At 45.1% G+C, this 17,473-nt stretch overlaps 2 protein-coding genes across 3 annotated transcripts in view; one reads left to right on the top strand and one right to left on the bottom strand.

Moving 5' to 3' along the window:
• The window catches only part of TRIM37 (tripartite motif containing 37), a 37,982-nt gene extending 27,404 nt beyond the window's left edge, over nt 1-10,578 (top strand). Inside the window, exons 20-26 of one of the 2 annotated variants that reach the window (XR_014214193.1) lie at nt 1,576-1,881; nt 3,384-3,515; nt 3,954-4,140; nt 5,100-5,221; nt 8,337-8,502; nt 9,299-9,386; nt 9,890-10,578. Coding sequence is in view for 1 of the 2 variants with exons in the window: in XM_082201724.1 (XP_082057850.1) it covers nt 1,576-1,881; nt 3,384-3,515; nt 3,954-4,140; nt 5,100-5,221; nt 8,337-8,498; nt 9,299-9,386; nt 9,890-9,893 (1,001 nt within the window). In the remaining variant the exon portion in view is untranslated. The remainder of the gene's footprint in view (nt 1-1,575; nt 1,882-3,383; nt 3,516-3,953; nt 4,141-5,099; nt 5,222-8,336; nt 8,503-9,298; nt 9,387-9,889) is intronic. The other variant, XM_082201724.1, reaches the window with a different exon arrangement.
• Nucleotides 10,579-11,170: 592 nt separating this feature from the next.
• PPM1E (protein phosphatase, Mg2+/Mn2+ dependent 1E) overlaps nt 11,171-17,473 on the bottom strand; it is a 95,713-nt gene continuing 89,410 nt past the window's right edge. Inside the window, exon 7 of the mRNA XM_082201744.1 lies at nt 11,171-16,732. Coding sequence (XP_082057870.1) covers nt 15,669-16,732 — 1,064 coding nt within the window. The 3' untranslated portion in view covers nt 11,171-15,668. The remainder of the gene's footprint in view (nt 16,733-17,473) is intronic.

Here is a 17,473-nt window from a genome sequence, read left to right as displayed (position 1 = left end):
TTGTGCGTTTAAGTCAAAACCTTTGTGTGTCTTGGAATTGGCTGCTAAAGCTGTGCAATGCTAGGTTAGTGTCTGTCACATAGGGTCTCTTTCTGGGAAGGATTTATAGTCTGCCCTAGTTTTCCCCAACCTCAGTTCTGCCCATCCTCATCTCCTAAGATGTTTTAGACCATAACTTCCATCAGCTTCAGCCATCGTGGCCAATGGTCAGGGATGATGGGAGTTGGAGTTTAAAATATTTGGAGGGCACAGGGTTGGAGAAAGCTGAACCTGAACCCTGAAGACAATCAAGGGGATGTGCGTGAGGTTGGATGTAGACATTTAGGGTTTTTATCCAGTGTTGTCCACATAACTTGCTGTTGTTGTCCAGCCTAAGAATTCTCTAATAATACATTCCAGTTTTGTTTTCCTTTAGTACAGTAGCATACTTGCTGCTGCAGATGCTTCTCCTTGGTGTTGTTTAAGATGCCTGCAGTCCTCAGCCCATGGCCCATCTGAGCTCTTAGAGAGGCAGGCATGATCTCAGGGCAAACTAGCCATGTTTGCCATATTTCCATCTGTCTTTCAAACACTGGAGATGTATCTTAGCCTTAACTGGGCACGTGCCAGAGGAAAGGTGACCTAACCATACACGTCCTTTTGTTGCTACAAACCAGTGAAGGTCAAACTTGAATGTTTTTATTTTGTTTGGGGTTAATTGGCCTGGAGCCACTGATACCTGGTTTCAGGTCACTTTGAAGCAACCATTTTGTTGACTTTAGAGAGCAGAGGATAAAATGATGATCCATCTGGAACACACACACACACACACACACACACACTTTTTCTTCTTTCCATAGCAACACCTCTTGTACTGTCAGCTCTAAAGATAGGGAGAGAGAGAGAGAGAGAGAGAGAGAGAGAGAGGCTGGAACAGAACTTGGCTGCTGCAGCCTGGCAAAATTAAGCAGGCTTCATGTTATCAGTGGAAAGAGAGGTGGCTAAGTGGCTTGTGAAGTTATCCAGATTCGTAGGCAGGGGGATAATGACAAGGTGGCCACTGACAAGGGAGCTCTAAATTTCAGCTAGGAGTGAGATGATGGGGAGCGAACTTTACTGTCGTTTCCATCGCCATGTTTCGTGGTACATGTGTTGTGATTCTTTGAGTGGGCAGAGGAAGAGATCTGATTATATCGTGTCTTGTTGGAATGCAGCTGGGATAACTACAGCAAATTTAAGGACTTAAATGAGCATTCTAATGTATATCCAGATGCACATTCTGAGCAGAACCCAGAGCTTCAGAGCAAAGGCAGTGCAGCTTCAGTTTGCCTTCACTGATGTGCCTGCATGGCCTCATCTGATTGGTTTCACTTTTGCTGTGCAGACTGCATGGTTTGTGCTGGTTCTGTAGTTGCCATTATGTATGGTGTACACAGAACAGTCAACAGAATGAAATCATGAGTTCTGTGATTGTGAAACTAGCTGGGGAGCAGAAAAGGCGTCTTCCGTGGCGCAAGGCCCAGGTATTTGCTCTCTGTCTATAGACATTGTCTTGCTGGGCTTCTAACTTTTCCCCTCCATTTCCTCTCTGTCAAGCATCCTATTCTCTCAAAGAGAGGGATCAGCGGAGGCACCAGGCCATGTGGCGTGTTCCGCCAGACTTGAAGATGCTGAAGAGGTTGAAAAGCCAGATGGCTGAAGTCCGCAGTAAAATGTCAGATGTGAAGAACCAGCTGTCGGAGGTCCGGAGCAGCAATGCTTCTGATGGGCCAACCGCTTACTCGTTTCCTGGTGACCAGGGAACCTTGGCTACTTGTGGGACGGAGAGCTACAACAAGCTGCAAGAACTTGGGAGGGAGCTGCTGACAAAATCATCCCTCTCTAGCTGCTACATACGGAATTGTAAGTGGGGAAGGGGGCTTAATTGTCCCTTTTTTGCAGAATGGGGTCTGTCTGCCTGAGAACAGAAGTATGCTGCCTTTCTATAGCCTAGCCGTGAGTGCGCCTACTCTGAAGGTGGCAAAAGAAGCTGATAGCACGCGCTCATGGTTCCATTGGAATGGTTTTAAATAAACCTTTCCAGCCAGACATTTTGATTTGTGGATTTACATGTCCAGCAGCTTGGAAGCCTATATAGTTTTCTGATCCAATTTCAAACCGACTGCGCCTGTACTGTGAATGTTAAACAGCTCTTGCCAAAGCAGCCACCATGATGGTGGTTCTCTTGAGGGTTGTTTTTACTCAAGTTAGTGGCCTCCTGGGATTCTAAGAATTCCAGCCCTGGGGAGTATTGAAACATGCAAGTGTTGAAACAATCCGAAAAAAGACTTTCAGATGAGGTTCCTCATGTGGTGCGTTTCTGGTGCTTCACACAGAGCAGAGCAGGCCTGCATAACTTGATCTACCAAGCCCGGCACATGCCTGAGCCTATTGTGGCTTTCTCCAGGCGCATTCCATGATGTTGCAGTTGTGTAGGTTGAAAGATCAGGAGGGTTATTAAGCTGCCGGGAAGCTGTGTTCTGCTTGATAGACTGCAGCAGGCAGGCCTGGTGTAGAAATAATTCATTAGAATTTAAATGAAGCAAAACCTTCAATAGATTGATTTGATTTATTACAGTCACAGACCAATAAAAGTTGATGCAAACAGGTTCATTTACATAATAAGAGAACAGACAGAGGAGCCGAAAGGGACTTCTTCCTTTACTCTCTGCTTTCTCATTTGTATTGAGGGTAGAGATAATTTAACTAATGTATGAAGAATCATCGCTTACACAGCAAGATAACAGGATTTCAGCGGGTCTACCGGGTAGAGAGTTCTTAATAACAATTAAGTAGGAGCCTCTTTGTGTACCTAAGGATCGTAGGCTGCTTCCTTACCCTGGGTCAGGCCCCTCATCTCAATAGCTGAATATTATCTACTCTAACAGTAGTTCTCCAGGGTCTCCAGCAGAGACAGGTCTTTCCTATCTGTGCTTCCAGAATATGCTTTTAGCTAGACACCAGAAACTGAACCTTCTGCATTCAGTGCACGTGCTCACACTGAGCTGTGCCCCCATTAGATGCTCTGTGATCTCCCATCCCCAGAACTGGAATTACGAAGCTTTTAATCAGTTTAGGTGACAGATGTGCTTTGAGGTGCTCTGGTTTAGATACTAAATAACTTCCGTTGTAGCAGCAGTTTTCAATGATGGAGAGTAATTAAACTTGCAGAGTGAGAAAGGCATGTGGGGAGGTTTACCCTAAGAAAGGGAATGTCCCATCTCCCTGGGGGGCAAGTGGGATGTCACCCTCATTTTCAGAGTCATTACTGAAAGGTGTGATAATGGTAACATTAATTGGCATATCTTTTTTATTTTTTAATGCTGGTTATTTTAAATGTAGGTTTCCTTTTCTAAATCTTGCAGCCACAAATAAGAAAATTCATTCAAGCAAAGCTAGTCGAAGTGGAGCAGCAGGGAGTCTGTCTCTGCGAAGAGCAATGGATTGTGGTGATGGAAATCTTCACTTGAAGGGAGATTGTCAGATTTCCTCTGAAGGTATAAACAGGGTGTGTGGGTGTGGGTGTGTGGGTGAGAGAGAGAGAGAGAGAGAGAGAGAGAGAGAGAGAGAGAAGGAAGAAAGGAAGAAAGGAAGGTAGGTTTTCCTGGTAACTACTGCATATTGAGATTCCAAATTGCTGTTAAGAGACCTTACAATAGAGCAGGGGTAGCCCACATGGTGTCGTCCAGACTCCATCATCCCTGACCATTGGCCATGCTGGCTGGGGCTGATGGGTGTTGAAGTCCAGTGACGTATGGAGGAGACCCCAATGTCTACCCATGCGCTAGGAAGTTGTTCATAAACCAAACCACTCAAAGTATCCAGGCTTGACAATATACAGTACTTTCCAAAGTATGGATTGTGTGCTGCAACATTGGGATCCCATTGTTATAGCCTGGGTGGCCGTGTGACACACTTGCCTTGCCTTTCCATAGGTTGCCTGGGAAACCCAAAGCCCAGCAGTAGGCATGGCTCCCCCAGGTCCTTGACCAACGGCTGTGCCTCAGAGCCGTTGTCTAAGCCCGAAGACAGGCAATGTGAAGTCTCAGATTCTGATGTTGGTGCATGTGGCTTAAATGGCATAATGCCTGTGGAAAAGGCCAGGAAAATAACTACTGTGGGGTAAGTTTGTGTTGCTCAGTTAGCCTGTTTGTGGCTTCAAAGAAAGGAACATCATTTTAGTCTCATCTTGTGGCTTTTGTAGCATATTTCTCAACTTGGGGTCGCTCTCTTTTCCATCCTCTGCTTTTCACTCTTGGGAGATGCTCAATAGTTAATGCTACATATATAATAAATTTACCTGCACCCAGAAAACCACCATATAGTAAAAGTAGCCTATGTTTTCTCTGGCATGTGCCTGCTTTACCTTGTATTTGTTACAAATGCTGGCTGAAGTAGTGTGCTTGATAGGGGAGTATTTGCAGAGGGGCAATATGGTGGGTGATCCTTTGTAAAAGACTGATAGCCATGTAAGGCCCCAAATTGCTGTCTGTAGGTATCCTCAGGCGCTCCTTTGGTGCCTGGCAAGGTCCCCTGCTCCTCCCATTTTTTTTTTGAATAGTGTTTATTCAGATTGCACGGGCGGCTGCTTTTTATCTTTTTTGGGGGGGGTTATTTAGGTGGGTTACCTGTTTGGAAAGGGGGTTCTGAACATAGCCACTTTTTATTCTGCGAAATTGATATTTTGGGGTGCCCGTGAAGGTTTCTTACAACTTCCAAATGTGCCTCCAGGCTGTAATCCCAGTTGCTGGAATCACAAGCTGGGAAAGTGTTGTTGCAGTCAGGTCCTGTTTGCAGCCTTTCCACAGGCATCCCACTTGGCCTCTGTGCGAACAGGATGCTGGGTGGGCCATTTGCCTGACCTGGCAGCGTTCTTCTGTTCTCCTTACTTTCTTACGTAAAAGTTTGGGCATGGAGACTTGACCTTCTAGACTTGGTGGTAGTTGTCTGCATGATTTCAGTTTAACCCCAGCAACCAAGTGCCTTTTTAAATAACAAAAGCTTGAGCTTCTTGGCAGTACTAGCTTAGCACTGAATGTCCTTGGCTGCTTTGTAAAACCTGCCCTGCCTCTTCCTCTTAGACCCAATTCAAATAGATGCCGCGTGGAAACAACAGAGCCTGCCGACTTAGAAAACAACACGGAGGCTGGAGAGCTGCAGGTGGTGCTCTCTGAGGGAGCCTCAGCAGCAGGGGCGGAAGAAGGTAAACCCAAGGCTGTTTCGGTTTTGCAGGGAAACGGGCCCAATAACTCAAATAGCAGGAATGTCTCTTCACATGCATTAAGGACTCAGTGACCTTGCAGGTTCAAGTATTGTGAATCTAAAGAAGCAGCTGTGGTGGTCGGTACAAAGAGCCTCCTAATGAACTTCCTTCTCTTACTATTCCACACGTTTGGAATCTTGCAAATCACTAGCTGGAAAGCCAAGCTGTACTTGGTAGCTTGCTTGGGGTTGGGCTTAAGTTAGTGGTCTGAGGTGCAGAGGGACTTTGTTACTTACCTTCCATGCAGGGCTCTAATGTGTCGTTAGCCAGTGCAAAGAGAGGCTGTATTAGCATGCCTTCTATATCCAGGAGGCTCCTGGTTCATTCTGCCCCTGTTCTTGGATCCTTGGAGGACCTCCTTCCTGTCTGAGTAAACTGTAGGAGTTGTAGTCCAGTGACATTGGAGGGCACCAGGTGGGTCTAACCATTCAGCAACAGGAGTACCCAGAGCAGTGCTTTGAAGGTCAGGTGTGTACCTCAACAGACTGCAGAACAAGGCTCTGCTGTAGCCATGCAGTCAGTGGGTTGCCTCTGGGAAACATTTTCCATCTCTCACCTCGGCTCTTCCATCTGTGAAACTGGAATAAGTGGCTTGCCTCACAGAAGGAGGTTGTGCTAATGAGCAAAGGGGCTGCTTATCTCTCTTGAGCAGTGGGCTGAGGTTGCTGTGAGGTCCTCTTGGCAACGATTGTGGCTTAGTTGGGGTTCTTATGCATCTTTAGAATGCGATCTAAAGCGAGCTTAGCAGCAGTGGGGAAGACTTTGCTTTTCCCTATGGAAACAAGAGGCCACCCTGGGGCAGGGAGTAGGTTGTTCATTTAGAAGGTCTCCCCACCCACCCCCTGCCACTCACACTTTTCTTGCAAAGCTCTGCCTTCTACCCCTGCAGGCATTTGAATTTCAATGTGTGACGGCACTAAGGTGCCAGCATCCACCACCGTTATCTGCGCAGGGCAGTCTTGCGTAGGTGTTGCAGGAGGCGTGTCTGACATCAGGCTGAAATTCCTTCTTAGTCACTCTGCTTTGCAGTTTGGCTGTCGTAGGAGGCAGCAGGAAGAAGGCAGACACACTAATTTATTGGGTTTTTTAAAAACCTGCATTATGGAAAACCCCGTTCCTTCTTATTTCCTTTTGTTAAGGGAATTGGAAGCAGCAGAACCCTTTTGGTTTGGCTTTTTGTAGCCATGGAGACGGAGAATGTTGGCAGTTCTCTGTTAATACTCAAGGACAAAGTTAATTGGGAGCCTGATGTTGTAGTGTGATGCTCTGAGCTGGGGAAACCTTACTCTGACGTTTAGGTTCTCTTTGTATGTGAAACGAGGAGTGCCTTCCTAAATGGAGCTGCTTGGCAGAAGCCCTACAGCACCTTGGCCCTTCTATTGAAACTCCCCAGATGTGCTTTACAGCCTCTCTGTGATCTGGAAAAGTGTCCTGATTTGCAGGGTAGCACTTGGAGAAGCTGGGTGGTATGAACCTGCTTAAGGAGGTTACGGCGCTGCCTTCAGCTGCTAAATATAGATAACGTTTTGACTTTGGAGCTTTTAGAAAAACAGTGATTCACTGATGTGCTGCTGGTGGCAAGAGGGCATGCTGGCTGGCTGGCTACCAACTGCAAAAAGCAGCTTAAATAGTGGAAGCAAAGACTATCATTAGGTGGATTTACTGAAGTAAGAGTAAAAAAGAGATTACATTGTCTGCAATGAAAACAACATGTGGTTAACAGTCCAGTCCTCAACATGTGAACTTCAGAACAAGTTATATTGATGTCAGCGGGTTTGACTTTTTAGTGCACGGAGGATTGTTTGTAGCAGACATGGAAGCTTAAAGGAATATATATAACCTGTCAGTCAGTCCAGGCCATAAGGAATTCTTGTTAAAATTATAGCTTTCATTTAAAAACACACAAAAAACTAGAGACAATACGTAGTTGCCCATACATGTTTGAAAGTTAGTAACAGAAATGACTCAGAATTGGAAACTAGGAAGGAAGCAAAATGGAGAGCACTGGACTTCCTCTAAGGTTCCTTCTGTTCAGATGGAACCAGGCATCTGTCTAGTGATGGGTGCTGCTCCCATTGACCAGCGGAGTCAGGACATGGAGACTTCAAAATTTCTACTGGGGAAATGATCTGGTCATATTTGGAAGTCCTACTCCCGAGGAAATACACACCAAAGAGGTAGCACTCAGGTATTGAGGCTGAAAAATCCTTCAGAGCATTCAGGCATCAGATTCCATAAGTCTCCAGAAGTAGAGCATCCTAATAGGTCCTAGAATTGCTACACTCCAACCAAACCTTACTAGAAACCCCTCTTATATAATACAAAGCTGCATTAAGTATTATTATTGTATTATTTGTCTGAACTCTGTAAACCAGGGGTCGACAACCTGTGGCCCATGGGCAACCAGCAGTCCACGGGGGTTGTTTAAACGGCCCACGAGTCGCCCCCAAACTGAGCCGCCTGCTCGGCAAGTCCCCACCCGCTGCGCTAAACCAGCGGAGCGGGGACTTGCTTCCATGGCACCGGAAATTGCGTCTGCATATGCGCAGATGCCGGAAATCATGCCCGCGCAGACGCAGGAAATCGCATCTGTGCAGATGCAATCCGGCCCATGGAGCGATCTCTGCGGGAGTGAACTGGCCCAGGTGAGGTAAACCTTGCCGACCCGTGCTGTAAACCATCCTGGGGCCATAGGACAGGAATCAGAGCTTTAAAAACTAATTTTCAAAAAAGTGTTGAAATATAACTAGAAGTGAGACAGTAACATCTGTCATAAAGAGTCCTTTCTAAGGTTTTAACTAGGTTGGCCTTCCTAGGGTCATTGAACTTGTGGCTCAAAGGGCTGATGCATCCCCGCCTCCCAGTTTACCCCCATGGGAATGCAGATCTTGAGAGGAAACAGGTTTCCATTGCTAAAGAGAAGTACCCAAACAAAAACTTGGGCCTTATCCAAGGTGAATCTGAATATCCTGCTCTGCTTGAGGATGAGGAACTGCTCTGTGACTCTGCAGTTTCTAGAGCCTCAGCAATCTCTTCTCCTCCTTGCTGTGTGCAGCTGGGCTTTGCCAAAAGCACATCCTTCACCTCCTGCCAGGCATGAGCAGTGACAGTGACATTGAATGCGACACAGAGAATGAAGAGCAGGAGGATGGGGAAGCTGCCAGTGCCGCTCCAGATGTCTTCAGCCAGGCTTTCCAGTCCCAGCCTTCAAGTGACGGTAGGTAAGGAGGCTGTCGGACAGGGATCAGGGCTGGGGAAAAACTCAGCATCTAGGTCAACTGTCTCCCACCTGGGATCTTCTAGATGTTTCTGACTGCAACTCCCATCAGCCCCAGCCAGTGCTGGTTGGGGCCGATGGAAGTTATAGTTCAAAATATCGGAAGGGCACAGGCCAAGGGTGGCTGGCCTATACTTTGCAAATACTTTTGCTTTTCCTAGTTCTGTGAGCTTCATGGAACACACACACACACCATAGATACACTCTTGGATCCTGAAGATGCCAATATTTAAACTCTGACCTCCTCAGCGTTCCTAGTTATGAAGCAGAGAGGACTCCCCCAAAGAGGCAATGACAGTTTTGTTGATTTGTGTGGGCCTTCTTATTGCAGTATGGTTGCCTTAGCAACTGCATAGGCTTCATGCATCACCACTCTCTCTCTTTTCACTGAAAGGACCACATTGGTGATGCAGCCTAGATGGGCACATGGTTATGAAGGCTGCCTCTTGCATGGTGTAGGAGGACCTTCACTTGAGTGTCTTGCAAGTAGGACAAACATCCCCTACCCATAATGCGTAGGGATCTTGGAAATTGAGCAACTCAATGCAAGCACAGTATAGTGGGCACATTGCTCAATGTGGCAGTGTTATAGTACAGGTCTTTTCCATCATCGTATGTTCAGGGGAAAGCTGTGTGAGAAGCAGCCACCCATCTTGCATTATATGGGCTGCATTATATAAAATTATTTTAAACTGCTTTTGGTGTGTTGTGTTCTAAATCCCGGTTGTTTGTGTGTTCAGCCTTTGAGCTATGCTCAGTTTTTCCTGAGGGTGACCCAACAGGCCCTGAAGACCTCCCTTTTGCCACCGGAAAGGACGGCAGCACAAGGTAAATGGCAAAGGAACTGCTGTTGAGCTACTAGTTTCTGTATGACCTGAAAGTCTCATTGTGGCAACTGACTTCAGTCACCCTTGATACATTAACTTTTATGAGGATTTGGGATCTCTGGAGTGAGGCAGCTACCAGAGAAAACTGCCATTCTGGCACAAGTAACTTTCTGCCTGGGTGATATTGTAACATCTTACGACTTGATAGGTTTCCTCACTCTTTATGCTTCTGTCAAAAACTGTCTTTCCAGGAGGAGGAGATCCTGCTGAAGCATTGCAGTACATAGTTGCCTATTTGCATTGTTGTTGCAGGAGACATTAGGCTGCTCTGAGAGCTACTTTCTTTGCTTTCTCCTTTTTTGTTCATAATTCTAGGCTTAGATTCTTTAAACCAGGCTGGGGGAAAAATACTTCAGGTGTATCCCTTCTCTGTGCTCCCCACCCCCCTCAGAATGTTGACTTGGGCTACTTCTGATAAGAAATTTCTTTCTCTCTCTGGCCCAGGTAGAGCATGAGGTAGCACCCGAAGATGGATTAGTATTCATTAGCCTGTTGAAGGTGGCTAGATGAAGCATCACTGGGTCCCTCTTAATTCACCTGCATTGTTTCTGGTAATGCCTTGTGCACATTTCCTTGCTCCTTCCGGTCCTTTTCCTACTGAAAATCTAGCTGTACTCGCTTTTCTGATCCTGCTTGGTGTCAGCCTGCACCCTGCGTGCCTTTAAAAGGTGCTGGAGCCTCAGCCTTGCTCTTCATGGCTGAGGAGTTTGGGATGGGTGAGGGAGAAGGGGAAGGGGATGCCCACCCCACCTTTATTTTTAAGTGAATTGAACTGACACTAAAGCTGTTACACTTCTGATTCCTGAGCTACTTACAGTGAAATGCCTCTATCCATGAGTCTCTCCTCTCTCCCCATTAGTCCATTTTTGGCCAGTTGAAAACACTTGTTGCCAAACTCTTTTGCCACTGTGCATTGCATTTGAGCTGCTAAAGGTGTTCTGTGAAGCTAAGCTGAATTGGCTGTTTCCTTTTAAGCATGAGTTACTGTATAAATGTTTGTTGCGTCCTCCTGAATGTTGTACTTAATGGAAGGATTTATTCGTAAATTGTCGTTCTAACTGCTGTAAAAATTCATATAGTTCAGATGAAAATGGTTTGCACTTTTAATTAATAAAATGAACATGGAAATGACAGTGCTCGTGCAGTTTAAACCACAGACCTTGGATTGAAAGGGATATTGTGTGTGGTATGGGGATGGCAGATTGTATGCAAGAAATAGCTGTTAAAATGCCCTGATTGTTACAAGCTGGTGAAGGGAAAGTGCCTAAAGCAGAGAATGATGTATATCCTTAGGATTTCATATCAATGCAGCAGCAGTGATGAAGGTGTTTAAGGTTGGGTCTGCTCCAGTGGGTAAACTTGGCCACATCCCTCTGCCAGTTGATATACCACTTGCTTTATTGGTCATAGCTTGATTGCTGAATGCTCCCAACCCACACTTCATAGTGCCCACGTTAGGCACAAAGATGTAACATTTCCTCTTGAAAGTGTAGCTTGCACTGGGTAAGGTCAATTCCAATACTCCAAAATGTCAAGCCATTTGCAAGTTCCTCTGGTGATATTTTCAGTTAGAACAGCAAGACTGTGCTTTGCAGCAGAATTGAAGTCCTGTTGTTGCCTGACGTAAGATTCCCCCCCCCCCAATTCATCTCCTTTTAAAAAGTGACTTTGTTTCCCCCTCTTCAAAAATGTGGTTATTTCCCTTGAAATAAGTACACAAGAGCATAATGTTTGCTGTTTTATTAAGATATTGGTAGAAGTTGAACATAGTCCTTACCTTTTGTGAACAGCTTTAATAAATAAAATATGGCTAATACATGATTCCTACTGAACTTGTGAGCTATAGGAACAAAGTTGTCAACGGGTCCCAACAGAGTAGTAAAGTCATTTCTAGTAAACCAACCCACTTCATTAGTTTTCATGACAGCATAAGTATATTTCAACAGGAACTCAGTAATACACGTGGCATTCCTAGGAATGTGCCATGGTAATGTTTTTAGTAATAAGGGTGAATCTCAGCTGGCTTTCCCCAACCTAGCTTGGTTTAGACTCTCCCTACTTCTAGAAACAAAAAAGCAACAGCCAAGAATGGTAAGTAAAACAAATCTGTTTATATTTATAAACCAAACCTTCTGATACTTGTATAATACGGTGCTGTTTAATACTGGAAGTTATAGATTAGTGTTTAATGTAATGTTAAAAGTGACTTTGTCACTTGAATGTATTCCTTGACAGTGGGCACATTCACATGGTGTGGTAAGCTCATAAACCACCATGGCTTACTGTACATGAGTGGATTGTGCCCACTTTGCTCCTCTCAACTTATGCTAGCAGGAAACAAATCCTGATCCCTGCTTCGTCAGGGGTCATGATTTATTTTGCTCCCAGCAATCTGTAGCCAAGGTTTGCTCTTGACGTACTGATCATGCTCTATTGAAGCAAAACATGATCCCCGGTTCAAACATAAGACTAAGCGGGGTGGTGTGGTGGTCATGATTGGTTTCCTTTCAGCATAAGCAGGGCTGAGACAAAACAACACCAAAAGGTGCTTTTTTGGTAAGCCATTAACTGTGGCTTACTTTCATGTGCAAACTGGGCCATTGGTGCAAGACTTTTAACCTCCTCCAGTTGAAGGTTTTTATGCTGCACAGCCCTAACTCATAGGCATACGCAAAGCTACAGTAGCCTCGCCTTGCTTCCCTTTTTTGCATGAGAATGAGCTACATTTTGGCGGAGCCGGCTGTTCAGGTTCTCCAGAGCTGTAACAAAATTTATAGGTAACGGAAGGGACTGCTTGAATGTAATCTGCATAGTTGCTTTAATTGAATGTTCTAGGGAAAAGAGCACTGTGCCTCTGCATAAATGACAATGGACCACTATGAACAGAAGGCGAAAGGTAATGTTATACTCGATGAGATGGAAGGTTCTAAATTTAAAAGGCATTAGCAAGTGGCAGCTGCTACTTAGGAGTGTCGGCTGCTAAAAGCCACAAGAAGCAGGAACAGGCTCTGCCAAAATAAAGGATGGATATTCTCTTCCTCATATGTCCTCCCTTGCTTTTCTGAGCCAGGAAGTGAGGGGACAAAGAAGGGAGTGCTTAGCAGGGGAACCACGGGAGTCTGCTTCCTTTTGTTGGGGGGAGGAGGGCTGAGTCACATGGAGTAGGCGGGTGTGTGCCTCCCTGGCTTCCAAACAGACAAGGACAATTGATGGCACTTCAAAATATAAATATTTTACTTCTACAACTTGTTAGTGCAAGTGAAATGGATTAATGGCTTGCTGCTCTGCTGCTATTCCATTTCTTGCAATAGGAGGCATTCCTCACAACTCTGTTAAAGCTGGAGACAGGAGACATTAGGAGAGGGATTAAATGAATCCCTTTGAAACTCACAGTGAATAAGCTCACCAGCAGGTTTTGAACAGCCTCAGGGGAGAGGCAGCCTGGAGTCTCCTGTCCTCACCAACTACCACCACTACTACTAGTGTTCCTACACAACTCATGTAGCTGATGCAGATTATGAGAACTTGAGGTCTGCTTCAGCTCTTTATTGGAAAGGTCTCATTATGCAAATGTCACCACTATTAAAATACACAGATTTACAAAACACTTTACAGACAACCAACATTAACAGTTAATAAATACAGTTAGATACCTATATTTTTTGTACATTCTCGCCAGCTAAAGGATCAAAGTACAAGATACAGAACACTGAGAATATCATTAATTAAAAAGGGGAGCTTATTGCTTACGTCAGCAAGCAGCAAATAAGGGCACAGGAGTTTGAACTGAAGAGAACTACGTCCTATCACCAGTGGCATTAAGAGAAAAACACACAGCATATCACAAAGCACTGCTTTTTTTTTTGCCTAGTGTGTAGAATTGAGCAGCTTATATTGGACCAAGAACTACTACTTTTAAATATGTATTCTACCATGGCTGAAGACTTGCCTCACAAATGGATCCTACATACTCTACCACTATGTAATGAAAGATGAACACTTTCTAGTTGTAACAATATTTTGTACTGGGCCACACTAGGAATGGATGGCAGATTCTCTCCTGTAGGATGAACAGGATGAGCAGCAGATAATCCATGTATGAATCCACACATATGGAGTTACACTTCTTTTATAAAAAACGTGAGAGCACACTCTGAGGCTAGTACTTTCCAGTTATGACTGCATGTTGGGAAGAGGTCAAAACACATTTGCAACATTTTAGAATTTTGACATGTCTTCAAAGAACTGCACTTTCCCCATAGAAGCACAACTAATTGAGCAGAAGGGCATTGCAGTCTACCTTCTCCCCTGCTATGTCCTCAAGCATGGCAGCAGAAACAGCCTGCTTGTCTGCAGCTCCTCATTTCATTGGTAACACTTGATTTGTAACACAACACACCTAAGGCTTGCAGATAAGTGGGAAAGTGCTGTCGCTCCTTAATTTTGGTTATTCCCCCACCCCACCCCCGGTGGGTAAAAGCCAAGACCTTTTAGCTTTCTGCACTTGATTTCTAACAGTTTCATCAAGTTTCTTGAAGAAATTGAGTTAATAAAAAGCCGTTCAGAATAATTACCTAATTCTCCCCAGTCCTTAGGCAAATTATCAGTTTGGGGGAGGGGTCACAGCTCAGGGGCAGAGCACCCGCTTTGCATACTGAAGGTGCTGGGTTCAATCCTAGGGCTAGAAATATCTTCATGCTTGAAAATGATGGAGAGCTGCTGCTAGTCAGTGTAGACAATACTGAGCTAGACAGACCACTGGTCTGACTCAGTATAAGGCAGCTTTCTATGTTCCTATACACTAATGTCAAACTGCATTGGGCAGTGATTCTGTTGAGCTAAAACTTAATCCCCATGGAATTATGTAATGTAACATATTCAGATCTGTGTACATTTAATGCCTTAGTATTTTAGATCATTCAAGCGAATGTTAGCAACCAAGAGACCTCTTCTAACATACTGTCCCTGATTATTCTGCATTTCAGCTGTTTAATGCTAAAACTGATTATATATATATATATAGAGAGAGAGGTGTTTTGCTCTTTAGTATGAAGGATTGAGACAGGCAATCATCAAACCCTTCCTGAGCAACTGACAATTAGAGTTCATCTAGTCTCTCTCATTTTACAACTGCTATAGCAAGCTGCCTTCCTCTAGCTTTTCCCCAGTCCCTTCATACTCTGAAAGTCTCTTGCAAGGACCAGACAAATAGCTGAGCCAAACACTACACTGCCATATTACTATCCCCTTTGAATGGGGAAGGAGAACTGATGACCAAAAAGTCTGACAAGCAAGTTGCTGGCTCCATCAGTTCACAGGACAACATATTTGAATCTGAACTAGCTTTATATCAGTTTGACACCTGAGATAAATTAAGGATTGGGGAGGACACAGTGGTGGAAAGATTTAACCACTACTATTATTAGATGCAAACAGTTTTAACATTATTACTTTTTTAGTTTAAAAGACTAAAATGTCACTAAGCACCCCAAAAGACTCCAAGCTATTGAAATTTCAATATAGTTTCAACTTTAGCCACAGGAAATGATCTTTAAAAACTACAAAAATTAGCATTCCCTCTTTTTTATATGTTACATGGGGGCATAGATAAGATTAGTCTTAACTTGGATATACAACAGGGGCTAGGAGTGCTCAAGTGCTAGATTCAAACCCCCTATGGCTTTTAATAATGTACCTGCAAAGGCCTGCTGCTTCCACAATGGCTCTGTTAACCTTAAAGAACCACCCCACCAAATACTTCTGTCTTCCTCTTCCCTTCCCTCCACCCCACCTACAAAAACTGGCAGGTTTTAAAAACGAGATCCTTCAAAAAATATTGCTCCACAGACTCATCTCAAACAGGTAACACTTTTTTTGGGCAATCTCTCTTTTGAAAGAATCTCTCTCCTATTTATTCCGTCGTGTCACTGTCAGTATCTAGTTGCCATGAGCAAGATGAAGCTATAGATACGTGTTTGTGGGTAAGAGAGAGAATGTGTATGTGACATTGCTTAGAGAGAGAGAGAGAGAGAGACTGGCACACCAGCCATTTTAATTTTTTTAGACTGAAACACACATTCCTAGGATCTATTTACATGAGTGGTGCATTCCACAATCACATGGTTCTGAAATGCTCACTCTTTTAAATTTACTCCTCATTCTGTGAATGCCTAACCTAAACTATTTGGGGGGGGGGCAGGAGAGGGGAATACAAAGGATCATGCTACTTTGTACACCTCCAGAGGAGCCCAGGGTCTGGTATACAGTGGCTCTGCCTTTGCAGCAGGTGAATACCCTTGCCATGACCCCGGCAACAACTAGAGAAGCCCTGCCAGAGACGGCTTCTTATCAACTTATTTCTACGGCTGTTCACACTGCAAGGTGAGGCCAGAGCTAACTCTTCTGTGGGGGAAAGCAGCCTGTTCTCAAAGAGAAGCATGTGGAGCTTGGGCTTGAGTCTGGCTAGTCGCTGCCACCGCTTTGCATCATAGAAGTGAAGGGGAGAAAAAATGGAACCTCTTCCTCCCCAAGATTTGAAGTGCTCACCTTCGAGCCTGCTGGAGATGCTGTACTCGTGTGGGCTTGTGGAGCCAGAAGGAAGAGAGGCTAGCTGCTCCTGGAGACTGCTCTGCCCGCCTGCAGGAGGCGCAGGGTCGGCCACTGTCTCGTTCTCTGCTGACACACCCTGACCCAAGGTTGCCCTCTTTGGTTCACAAGTGCTGAACCACTGATCTGAGGACAGGCGTTTTGCACTCTGAAGTTTGCTAGCTTCTATTTTCCTCAGGTCAATATAGCCTGGGTCTTCCAACACGTTGATCCTGGAACCTGCACTCAAGGTAGTTCTGTCTGTGAAAGAATCCACTCTCCCATCGTACCCTAGATCAGCAGGTGCGGAGACCTGGTGCTGAGGCCACGGTCTCTTGCAATCCCCGTGGTTTTCTTTATTGTCGCCGTTGTCTTCTTGCCCACCTTGGAAAGAGTTCTCTGTCCACTCTGACTCCTCACTGATGTTTACGGCCGTACTCATGTCCCTGAGAAAGACCACAATGACCGTGATGTTGTCGCTGGAGCCAGCATCTCGAGCCGAAGCCACTAACTTGTGGGCCACCATGCTGCTGTCCCCATTGTTCTCCTTCAGGTGGTCAGCCACCACTTTCACTGCTTCATCAGGGTTCACGGTGTCATAGAAGCCGTCGCAGGCTAAAATGAGGTAGTCTTCCGATCCATCCAGAACTGTGGAGCCCGAGTCCGCATCCCCACAGATGTATGGCTTGTGTTCTGCATCACCTGGAGTAGGTGGGTAAAGAGATCCAGAGAAGATTTAGGCAGCTGTGAAGTCAGGATAGATCAGTGAATTCTCTTTACTTCTCGGCTTAAGGCAGTGGAACTGCTGGAATAGTGAAAGCAGAATGCTCACTGGTTGGGAGACAAGGGCTTGAAACCTCTTGCGTGGGGACTCACTTCTAGCTCTCATTTGGCATGAAAGCCAGAAAACACGAGGTGGAGCAAATTTAAAAGGCCTAGGAATCGATTGATGATTCAGAATGCCATCTTTTCTAAGCTACTGGCTCATGGGAGTTTAGACCTCAGTTTGGTAAGAGGCCCCCTTTTGGATTTGCACTGCTTTATGGGGATGAGAGGAAAGCTGTAAATCAAATTGGACCTTGCAAATTCAATGGGGATCCCTGAGTATAAAAAGCCCATTTTGTCTTTGTTGAGTTTAGCATGCTGTCTTTCTCCCATACTCTGATCATAAAGCACAGCTCTCCTAATAAGCAACAGCTCCCCACCTTCTGGGATGTTGCTGTAGCACTGCTTTTCCAGGACAGTGGAAAGACAAGTAACTCCTGCATTGGACATGCCCCTGCTTATCACAACATGTGAGCCCTGCACCATGCTCTCTGGTGCAGTCAGAGAGTGCCCCACTCAAGAGACAACTGGCAAAATGCATCCGCTCCTCTGCTTATAGAGCCATCTGGTCACACTCTGGTTTAATTGGAAGTGCAATAATCTTGTGCTGTTAATCCA

The sequence above is a fragment of the Podarcis vaucheri genome (genome assembly GCF_965113315.1).
Source record: "Podarcis vaucheri genome assembly, chromosome: 15".
Classification (NCBI taxonomy): domain Eukaryota; kingdom Metazoa; phylum Chordata; class Lepidosauria; order Squamata; family Lacertidae; genus Podarcis; species Podarcis vaucheri.
Note: the sequence above shows the minus strand (reverse complement) of the source record. Positions and strands in the feature narration are given on the sequence as shown.